The sequence below is a fragment of the Natrix helvetica genome (genome assembly GCF_964273705.1).
Source record: "Natrix helvetica genome assembly, chromosome: 4".
NCBI lineage: Eukaryota > Metazoa > Chordata > Lepidosauria > Squamata > Natricidae > Natrix > Natrix helvetica.
Genome location: NC_138550.1, coordinates 99,926,341 through 99,938,198, shown reverse-complemented (window position 1 = coordinate 99,938,198; position 11,858 = coordinate 99,926,341). Strand labels below are relative to the sequence as shown.

Sequence of the window (11,858 nt, the reverse complement as noted above, 5' to 3'; positions counted from 1 at the left end):
GTAGCGGCTGCCAGAACCCACCACTTGGAGGAGGTGATACTGTTGTTGTTGTTGTTGTTGTTGTTATTATTACTGTTGTTATTAGTACTAGGAGAACTATTTTATACAAAGTGTTACTAAGACAACAACAGCACAATGAGGCAGGTTGTTTTAGGGATCTTCCAAGATAATATATTTTCCCTTCAAACAATACCAGAGGTATCTGTCATTGTGCAGAAATTCTCACTGATTTATTGATTATAGGTGCTTTAAGGTTAAAGGTGCTTTCTTTTCCTTCATGGAGTTGAGGGCATCATACATGGTTCTATCATCTTCCCATTTTACCATTACACCAATTTTACCCTGAGATGTGCGTTTAGATTGAAAATGGATGATTAGATAAAAGCTGCATAAGTTCGAGGCTTGAACAAAATTCCATCTAGATCAGTGATGGTCACCTTGCTAAGAGATAAAGATAGATCCAAATATTCCAACTTCCTTCCAAGAACCTATGTACTGAGGAATGTAGCCAGAAGAAAAAAGCTACACCATAGATTATATTAAGCTTGAATTTGACTTAAAAGGTATGACTCAAATATGTTAGTTTAGTTTAATACTAGTTTACAAATAACACTAAGCCATAAGCTATAGTTTAAGAACCACTATATCAATGCCCCACATTTTGCGCTAAGTTAAGTACAAACCACCATGCTATGGTTTAGTACGGTAAGAGGATTTGTAATAGCTGTTTTATCTCATGACTTTCACTGCGTCTGAAATATACCAGCGCATTTATACTAGGCTTAATATAAATCTATTGAAACTAGGCTTCTCCATCTAACAGATATATTGCAGTATCTTCCATACAACATAAACATCTAAAGCAGCGTTTCTCAATCTTAGCAACTTTAAGACCTGAGGACTTCAACTCCCAGAATTCCCCAGCCAGCTATGCTGGCTGGGGAATTCTGGAAGTTGAAGTCCACAGGTCTTAAAGTTGCCAAGATTGAGAAACACTGATCTAAAGCAAAGGCATAGCTAGAAGCCTCTATAGGAAAAAGAACCAAGAATTCTGTTTCATGCATGTAGGGTAATTTGTAAATAAATGTCTTCGCAAAGGCTGTTTCGCTCTATAAATCATGGATGTCAAAACCTTGGCAAGTTTAAGACTTGTGGACTTCAACTCCCATAATTCCTCAGCCAAGTTGGAAGTTGAAGTCCACAAGTCTTAAAGTCTCCAAGGTTAGATATCCCTGCTATAAATGCTCAGATTGTATGGACACTGGATGTAGGGTGAAAGCTATCATAGATACAATATCGGAGGTAAGATGTATCGTGTGTGTAGGTAAGAGCTTTTGGATAAGACTGCTTTCTAAAAGCTGTTGAGCTTTTTGTTCTGAAGACTCATCTTACAAATCTTTATTGCCATATTAAGATTAATTATTTTTGTTTGAATTTTGCTCTTTAATGACTCATTAGATTTGCTGTGTACTAAATAGATTTTTTTAAGGAAATGAGCCAGATGGATTATTAGCATTTATACTAAATAACGACGTGCTCTATTACTTAGATACAACTCTCCCGCTTCAGTGAGCATTCAATTCAGCCATATTATCGCAAATTATTTCAAATTCAAGCTCTTAATGAAAGTATCTCCTTATAGCTACTGATTAGCACTTGCAAAAAAAGATAAAGTTGCAACTTAAACTGCATTCCTATATTCTACTCACCTGGGAGTGATTCCCATTGAATTTAATGGATTTACATCTGCATAGGCATATATAGGATTATGCTATCAGTACCGGAGGAGATGTCTCCTTCAGGATATAAAAAGGCACTTGGGTTGGGTTTAAAAAAAAAAATGGGAAGAATTCCAAGCCTTCAGCTTTTCAGTTTAGGGATTTACAATTTGATTGCTAAGGAAGCAATATTGTGTTGTCCAAGAAGAGACACAATGTCATTCAGGAAGAGATCTGCAAATAAAAGCTGATAATTAAGCAAAATTTAAAAATGCAAGCTTTTATGGTATGGTGGACCATTAATGATCATTCTACTGAGTGCAGAAATCCAAATCAGGAAGCAGAGGAGCAACCCCAAAAACCAATAAATCACAATAAAAAGTTGATAGTCTGCAAGCATCTAAAAGGGCCGCAATGTAGTGCAAGACACTGTCTATTAAGGGATGCATCATCAAGAGAGGTAAAGACATTTCTTTTTGTACTGTAATCTTACCCCTTCTCCAAATATATGAAAAAGCCAGGGCATGAGATAATTTGGCCTGTTTGCAGATTTCGATACTTTTTTCCTCTTCGTATTGTATGATTATATTCTATTAAGTCACCATTAATGGGACAAGGGCATGGAAACTGGACTTACTAGTATATACCACTCCCAACTTAGTCACTTCACCATTCCAGCTGAGAATAAATGGTTGTATTCATGCTTGCCATACTTACTGGCAGACTTACCAGTACCATCAACCTCATTTTATGGAAAATATTCAATTGATGAGTTGAAGAATATAAGCAAGGATGTTTCAACCAATGCTCTGTCCCTTTCTTTGAAAAGTGCTTTTGATGCTTTTAATAAATCTCTGTCTTTGTAATAAGAAGAAAATTACATGAAACTCCTCTCTGCTCTACTAAAGCCAGCTGTGATGGAACTTGCACATTTATGGTGAAATGAGAGAGATGAATCACTGGGACGAGGAGAGAATTCTAACCCCTCTTAAAGTCTGTCTTTTAAAAGTGGAAGTAAATTGACTCAGCAGTGTAAGAATGCAGTACTGTAGTGATTTGAGAATGACATCAAAAACATGTGGAAATATCTTTAATTAAAGAGAAATAGAGCAATAGCAAGAGCACTTCAACTTACATACTGCTTCACAGAACTTTATAGCCCTCTCTAAGCAGTTTAGAGTCAGCCCATTGCCCCCAATAATCTGGGTCCTCATTTTACCCACCTCGGAAGGATGGAAGGCTGAGTCAACCTTGAGCCTGGTGAGATTTGAACTGACAAGTTGCAGGCAGCTGACAGTCAACAGAAGTAGCCTGCAGTACTGCATTCTAACCACTGTGCCACCATGGTTAGGCTTATTATATAAACATTTACACTTCTACAGGTTTCCATAATAAATCTGATCGTATTCATAGAGAATTCTCTTATGACTTAAAATAATATCGGTTGAGATTGGAAAAACTGACACATCTATTGGTTTCCAAATAATTCCTGAAAATTATTTGGAAAATCTCCTAATCATACTCAAGAAAATGAACCCCAATTTTGCAACATATTAACGATAATATGTTGCAAAATTGGGATTCATCTTTTTGAGTATGATGACTGGAATATCTTCTTGTGCTTTGAAAAAAAAACCCAATCATATTCCAGAAATTTAAATGCCTCAGCTTGCAATTCAATAAGTTCATAGTAAAGTTTACGGAGGATTTTATTAAAAAGAATAAATTTTCATAAAAATGGCTACTACAGCACGCCTTTAGTAAGCATTTGCTCAGGAGAAAATTTTGTTGGGTGACATCAGATAGTCTGGAGAAGATGTTGGACTAGGAAGATCTAGTTTCATTTTCCTATTCAGTCATTTAATTTATCAGGAACATTGTAACAGCTGTGATAGAAAAGGGAATGGAGAAATCCAGTTTCCTTGGGATAACACTGAATTACTTTTGAATTTCAGCAGATGGCATTGCAGTTCAAAACCATCATAAAACTCACAGGCAGGCAACTTGAGATAACCATTTTCATAAAACTGCTCACCACAGTGTTTAAGTCAGACATTATGTCAGGAGCAGCTTTTTTTCTGGCTGCAAGAAACTTCACACAAACCTTCTTAACAGTTTGGTGGCAAATCAAACAAGTCTGTTTTAACATTTGACCTCTTTGGGCAAAACAAACCATGTCTCACAAAATAAAGCGAAGCATGCCTGGTTAATTAACTCATCTCAATGCAAGGTTTTGCTTCACTGACTGAACTTCAGGAATGCAGGGTGGTTTCGTTCACTTCAGGGGAATCTTAAAGTGGGTAGAAAGTATTCTGCAGGGATAAGCCACAGTGATCTAATGGTTTATCTGGATTTTAAACGTCTTGGTCTCCAGCATGATTTCCTTACAGCTTCTACCCAACATTAGATCTCTGCCGCCTAAGCAACCTTCAGCAACGTTTCAAGAAAATCTAGCAAGAAAATCAAATGACTTTATGCTCGATCTCTTTCAGGATTTGGGAAGTCTGCTCAGCAGTGTTATGAAAGGTAACACAAGCGCTCATATAATCTAATGGCATCATATGAAACAGCAGATTAGGCTGAATCTTGCACTGAAACTTTAGCATTTTCATTGCCATATATTTCTTCTTCAAGTCAAGCTTATTCTGTACTACCATATTAAGCATGTTAATCAACATATATGTGCATATAATCCACTTATCATCTTAATAATGCAAGGGCTATTATTTTCAGCAAACAATGGTGACTTTTTTTCTTTTCTTTTCTAGGACATCTGACCAGGAATTGTGCATTCTAAGGCAAATTAAGTCTAGAATTGAGTGGGAAATTTTCCATTCTTTTCCCACCTCCTCTTAGTATTAAGAATGTTTATATATTAACATTCTTGTTAATGTTTATATAATGAATATTTAAATAGCCTTTAAATATTAAATCTTACTTCTCATATCTAGCTATGGACTAGGATTATATAGGATCGTGATGGCACACATGCCACAGGTGACACCCAGAGCCCTCCGTGGGCATGCGATCCGTCACCCCAGCTCAGTTTCGCTGTGCATGTGCCTCCCGTCAGCCAGATGGTTTTCGGGTCTCTGCTGCGCATACACGGGGGGGGCAGCGCGCATGTGGGAGATGTGCACACAAGCGCAAGGGGTTGTACGAGCGGGTTGCACGCGGGGGTCACACGTGTATGCACGGGATGCATGTGGGGGGTTGCACGTGCATGTGTGGTGGTCCGGGCATGTGGGGGGGTTGTGCATGTATTGCATATGGGTGTACGCGCACACACGTTTTTGGCACTCGTCGCCAAAAAGGTAGGCATCACTGGTATAGGATGTGATTCCTCACAGCGTTCCCCCCCCCATATATATTGGTTGTATGATTCAACCGCATCCAATCCTTCAAAGTTAAGGGGCAGGTGACACCCATGTTACTTGCTGTCTTGGCTTATCGAAGGAAACACATATGTTTTAAAGATATACGCTAAAACAGTAGCCCCCAACTTTTTGGGCACAAGCGTTCTGGTTCTGTTTTCATGGACTGGGGGGGGGGCATGGTTTCATGCGCTGTCTGGATCTCATGCATGTGCGGATGGGGGTTCACTCACTTGTGCAGAATGGTCCCTGGCCGCAGGACGGTGCTGGTTCATAGCCCGGGGGTTTGGGACCCCTGCTCTGAAATCTTCATCCTATGCAAAAAAGCTCCAGAGCAAGTATAATTTAAACTACTAACATAAATGAACAGCTACTATAGCATTTAAATCTTAACTTTGTTAAAAATGGAAACAACAGAAGTACCTTTATGCTTGTTTTTCAGTGAAAATAAAAAGTATCCTGAAAGGTTTACCATTGTCACAAAGGTAACTATATTTAATTTTGTGACAGTCCGACTTTAATAAAGCAGCTAAATTTAACAAGAAATAGCATGAGCCTTCCTTTGTTTTTTTTTCTTTTAATAAAGGACTTTAACAAAAAAAGAGAAGTTGTTTTTTTGAGAATATAAAAAAAAAATCTATTGAAAAAAGAAAAAAAACTCCGCATTTTGGAAATTCTCTTTACAATACTGCTAAACAAAGAAATATATCACTTTTCCATAACTCTTCTAAGAACTAATTGGATAGGATGGAGAGGAACAAGGGAGAAATTATTAGCAATGTATTTACAATTTTAATGTTTTCATCATCATTATCATCACAGAACAGAGTTGTTCTTTCTTGTTGGTTCATTTAGAAAGAGTTACAACTTAAGCCAGTAGTAAAGTCAGTAAACAAAAATTTTACTGAAATAGTTCAATAACACAGATACGGGATTTTTGTTTTAAGTGTAAAGCTAATGTCATACATGAGAAAAATGGACAGAACTTCTTCCCTTCCCCCCAGACTAATATGGGTACAATAAATATGGAGTTGTACATAACTGAATCTGTACATACAAACTTCGCCCCACAGCCATAAGAATCTACATTTAACAGTGCAACATATAATTTAATCATTTCATTTGACATAAGATTTTTTTACTTACGAAACAAAAGTAACTACTCAGGTTTAATGTACATATAATATATAATTTTGACAATCTGTACAGTTTTCTAAACATAAAACACAAAAAAGGCACAATTGTCTATACAACATGTACAAAAAAATGGCCGGAGCTGACAAGAAACAACAATTATTGGTCAAGAGTTCATGATTGCACAAAGATTAGTAATGAGTTTGTGTCAGAAAATATGTGCTTTAAGTAAAAGGGAGGTTTGCAAAGAAACCTAGTAAGTGTTACTTTAAAAAAAACATACACACAAAACAAAACACCCGTAACCCCACACACAACTCAACATGAAACCAAAACACTCTAGGTTGCAATTACTAGTCTGTCCTCATCATCACTGCTGCCATCACTCAAGTCAACCTTCGGCAGTCTTTTTGACCGATGGAATTCTTTATCCTGAGGGACCATCTGATGTCTGGGGGAACTGGATAAAATGTCTGAATTCACTTTTGCAGGAGGCTCCGACCCAGAAGGCTGTCCCACCTGAATAGCACTAATATTGCACTTTGGTTTTTTGGGACTCTCCAAGTCAGAACTTTCAGAGTCCAGATTATCCGGGATATCACGTTGTCGATAGTCCCTTGCAGGGCCCACTTTCAATCGATTTTCGATGCTGTACCGCTTGTCAGCAAGTGCCTTCTGAGAAGATAGAGCACTGGCAATCTGAGCAGGGTCTGGAGTAGCTAAGCTTCCAGAACTCTGGAGTTGGAACGTTTCACAAGTGTTATTTCTGGAGGCTGGTGATTCTACAATCCCCTGATCATCTGCAGTCTTAGGGCTCACCGGAGAAGCTAAAGTTGGCAGTGCTATGTTTAATATTTGCAGGCCCGGAATGTGCGCCTGAGGACTAGAGGTGCGCTGAGAGGAAGGGTTTGCAGTCAACACTTGTAACCCTACGGCATTGAGCGTTAATCCCGAATGATGTATCTGTGGTGTTAGGCCAGTGCCAGCCAGGCCTAAGATATTCACCGTTTCCATGCTCAGGGATGGAAGAGGCTGCAGGGCTGGTGTACTCAGACTCTGGATGCCCGGCACATTAATTTGGCCTATAGGGATACAGGGAACCACACTGTTCACTTCTGCTAGACCAAGGTGATTTGCAGTGCCGGAGACCGCACAGGCTGGATCGCTGAGAGCACTTGTAGTTCTATGGATCACGCTGACAGCAGGAATAGTGAGCTGCACTGGCCCAGCTGGAATGGGTAGAAAAGTAGAGTAGGTGGCTAAGCCAGCAGGTACCACGTGGATCCCCCCCACTGGAACCACTCCATAGGGACTCTTGGTTTGTTGTTGAGAATGCAAGGGGAGGTGGCTAAACAGATGAGTCTGGGGAGGTCCTAATTTCATGGTCTGTTGGTGTTCTCCATGCTTTTGCTCTTGCGTCTCTGCAAAAGGGGATGCCACTGAAGGAACAACAACTGTAGTTTGTGTACTCTGGTCTGTGGGTACAGAAGGAAGTCTAGTAGAAGCTGTGCTCTGCCCAAGAAAAGAGAAAACATGAGAAAGGTGTTTACAGTAATAATTCTGAAATATGCACCTGCTAGTTCCTTCTTAGGCTGAAATGCATAGAATTTGATTTAATTGAGAGACCCGAGTTTCAGTTCTTCAATGTTTTAGACTAAAAACAAGGGTGGAGTTCCCGGTTATTTGATTTCAAATTAATTTTGAGAATCCCAAAACATCCTCTGTGTTTCTACAATTGACACAAGACTGGACTCTATTTAAAACTCTCACTATTCTAAATTCTTAGTGAAAAAGTTACAACATTAACTAGCACATATTCTTTTTTCTGAAGAATTATCCAGGCAATATGGCCTTGCAGTGACGTTAAAAATAATCTTAGGATATTTCCACTGGTACCAGTGACAACCTGTGTCAAGACTGTAGCACACTTCAGGCATTCAGAAACCAAAACAATCACAATACAAGCACTTCAATTAAATCTCTCTCTGCTTCTCTACAGGCAACTGCACATCCAAGGTGGAAAGGTTCCATGGAACTGAGCAGAACAACCACCCAATGCTATTTCCATACTGAAAATAAACATTTTAATGTTAAAACCAGGCCAAGTAACCAATTTAATCAATAATAATAATAACAATGACAACAATTTTATTTATTGAATTTAGAGGCTGCCTGACTTCAGAATAACTCTGGGCAGCTTAACTTAAGAAAAATAGAAAACAATAAGAAAATGTTCATCTATGTCCAGGCAAGCCACATTCCATAAACATAACTGAAGGTCCTCTATGACAGGGGTCTCCAACCTTGGCGACTTGAAGACTTCTGCAAGTCTTCAAGTCACCACTGTTGGAGACCCCTGCTCTATGACCACCCTACCCGAATGCCTTGAAGAACAGCCAAGTTATAAAACATCATCAGATGGAACCACATGGATCTTTGAGAAATTTCATCCAAAGAGTGTATCACCACAACAATGAGGGCATGTTTCCTGGATCCCAATGGATGACACTTAATTGAGGGGACTTGGAATTCCCCCTATTCTGACTGAAATTATCTGATGGATAAACTCTATTTGAGAAATAAATTGGCCCTCTGCCATGAAGGACATTAAAGGTGATAACATTGAATTGTGCACAAATAAAGGGTACAGTCTTGTTTTAAACCATCTTGCTAAAATGGACATTAGCAACCGGGTGACAGATATATATTTTTTTGTATTCACAGTCCAAAGAAGGCTTCTTTCTCTGCGAGATTTATTATCTTGAAAAGGGCAGCAAAATACACATTTAAATGAGTTTAGGAGATGGTTAAGTCTATTTCAAATGCTGTTAAAATCCAAAATGGACCAAAGCCAAGAAATATGGTTGACAATTCATCCAACATAGTGACCGTGAGTTCACAATAACCAAATCTGATATAAAGCCGGACTAGATAATGGGTTTCCCCGAAAATAAAACAGGGTCTTATTTTCTTTTGAACCCCAAAATAAGCACTTGGCCTTATTTTCGGGGAGGTCTTATTTTTTTTTAGGTGCAGGAGGCAGCGAGTGTGGTCACCTCATGCCTGCTGCTGTGTTGCAATATTTTTTGGGGGGACTTATTTTTGGGGGAAGGATTATTTTAGAGCATGCGCTCAAAAATACAATTGGGCTTATTATGCAGGGAGGTCTTATTTTCGGGAAAACAGAGTAGCCTTACAGAGAACTTAACGTAGAAGCTTGCTATTATTAATACTGCCACAAATTAAGTAAAATAATGAACTTCTGTAATTCTAATCACAGTTACCATGAATCTTATATCAAATGTTTTTCAGTTCCTTCTGAAAGCCAGGGAACTAAGTGGCTTAGCCTGCCGTGTTTGGCAAATACGTCTTTAGTCCTCTTCTATACATCATTCCATGGTTAGACTAAAGTTTAGACGTAAATAGCAGTGATGCTCAAAGTAATTGAATACTTCAGATTAATTTTAATTGATCCACTACTTTCCAGAAAGAACCGATTTCTGCTTTAGACCATAACAGAAATGAACACACACACAAACGCCCCACTGTTCTCCCCAATTCAAAATCATTCACATCCAAGTAGTAGAATATAGCATGTCCAGAAAGTGATATGCATGTTAGTCCTCAGCGGGCTACACAAAAGCAACTTTAATGTGAATATTGAAACTAGGATTCTTCAATCCTACATTTTCAAATTCCTCAACCAGTTTGAGCAGAAAAACTGGAAACAAGAATTTCTGTACATCTGATGGATATTACTTGGTAACTCCCATTCTCCTCAATTCAGCCATTAAGAGAAAGGATGCAAGTTATATCAGTGTTATATTTTCAAAAATAAATCCTATATATTTTGTTGCACCAAAGGTACACAATACACAGTCTAATTTTCCAATTTTGTAGTGACTCGTTTTTTGTAAATGCCCAGATCAGCATGGTTAATATCTACCGTATATCCAAACCCACCCACCCCCATAATTATGGGAATAAAACAAGAAGCACTGCCTACTTTCCCTGCAATAAATTCGGGAATTAAAAAAAAAAAGCCTTTTTCTCTCACCTTCAAAGTTGCTGTAGTACTAATAGGAGGAGTGTTGCTTCCTAAGACTTCTTTTGCACCTGGGAAATCCACATACATCTGATGACATGATGACCGATGAAATGTTTCTGAAGACACAGCAGGTTCTGTGCTTGTTGCTCTGTCTTGCACGCTTTCCTTTTTTGCTTCTCTGGAAATAGCTGCTAATGGTGGCCCTGAGTTCCTTAAGTCCAAGTGCCCTGTACTAAGTACTGTCATTTTTGTGAGAAGTGCTTTTGGCAGGCTATCCACAGAGTCTACGTGAACCCCAGCAAAACAGTCCAAAACTCTACTTTCTTCATCAGCGCTTGAAACCTCATGAGAAGCATTTCTTGAGGGGTGATGTTGTGGACTGGCTGAAACAGAGGGAGTAGCAGATAAAACTGATTCTGCTTGGCTATCTTCATCATCATCTTCGTTATCGTTGTCTTCATCTTCTGGCCCATCTGAATCCTCTGGATCAAATCCAGACTGTTCATAATTTAGCCGTTGCTTTTCACCTGGGAAAGAGAACAAAATTAAATTCCCATATAACAACCCAGCAGTTCAGAGGAGATTCCTTGCACTGCATTTACTTTCCTTTTCTGAACATGAACTTCATGGACGTAAATGGAAGTATATGCAGAAATCCCTATGAAACCTCCCTCCCCCCCCCCCCCCCAGCCAAAAAGTAGCATGTTGGACTGAAGGACTTTAGCGTGGTTGATTCCATAACTGGTAGAAGGTGGAAGAAGCATTCAGACTTTTTTTTTAAAAAAATAAGGGGGAATAGTTAGACATGCAAGATATCCCCCACAGATACAGCACATCACATTTCGGTTTTAATCAACTAACCACATATAGTGTCACTAAGACCTTACTAAGATTGAATAAAACCCTATGAAAGCAAAGTTTATGCAGTGTAACAGATGGATAACAACCATCTTTTAAACAGTTTTCAGGGGGATACCCATGGTAGTCTTTTTCGGTGCAGAAGCTCATGATATCCAGCAAATTGACTCCTTTGTTGGCTTTTTCTTATTTATTTTAATTTATTTGATTTTTTAACTCTACTTTTTCAAGCAAGGATCATGGTTTATTTATTTAATCCAGTAAATTCTTCCACTGCCCAAAAATAATTCCATTTGCTAATAGACTCCTATTCTTGAAAATCTTATCCAATTTTACCTCAATTTTTTAAAGCTGGTTTTTCATTAGAGTTGGAGGTTTAGATTCAGGCCTTGGGTCAAATGAATATGGGAGGAAGAGTGGTGTTTATGGACCAAAGTAAAAAATCTGTGACATATGCACCTTTTTTCATAACAGCTGTCTATCAATCTATGCTATTGACATAGAATACAGCTAGTTCTGTGATGGCGAACCTATGGCATGCGTGCCACAAGTGGCATGCAGAGCCATTTGTTAGGGCACGCGAGACGTTGCCCTGTCAGCTCCAGCGCGCATGTGCACGCTGGTCAGCTGACTTTGGCCTTCTTTTAAGGTTGCTTTTCACCCTCCGGAGGCTTCAGGGAAGCTCTTGAAGCCTCCAGAGGGCCTCCGGTGGGGCAGGGGAGGCTG

The 11,858-nt window shown here is 39.0% G+C and overlaps 1 protein-coding gene across 8 annotated transcripts in view; it reads right to left on the bottom strand.

The window, feature by feature from the left end:
- Positions 1-5,674: 5,674 nt before the first annotated feature.
- Positions 5,675-11,858, bottom strand: part of HIVEP1 (HIVEP zinc finger 1) — an 87,965-nt gene continuing 81,781 nt past the window's right edge. For all 8 annotated transcript variants that reach the window (XM_081950111.1, XM_081950118.1, XM_081950112.1 and 5 more), the window contains 2 exons: positions 10,284-10,801; positions 5,675-7,738 (listed from right to left, as the gene is read on the bottom strand). In XM_081950111.1, coding sequence (XP_081806237.1) covers positions 6,566-7,738; positions 10,284-10,801 — 1,691 coding nt within the window. In that variant the 3' untranslated portion in view covers positions 5,675-6,565. The remainder of the gene's footprint in view (positions 7,739-10,283; positions 10,802-11,858) is intronic.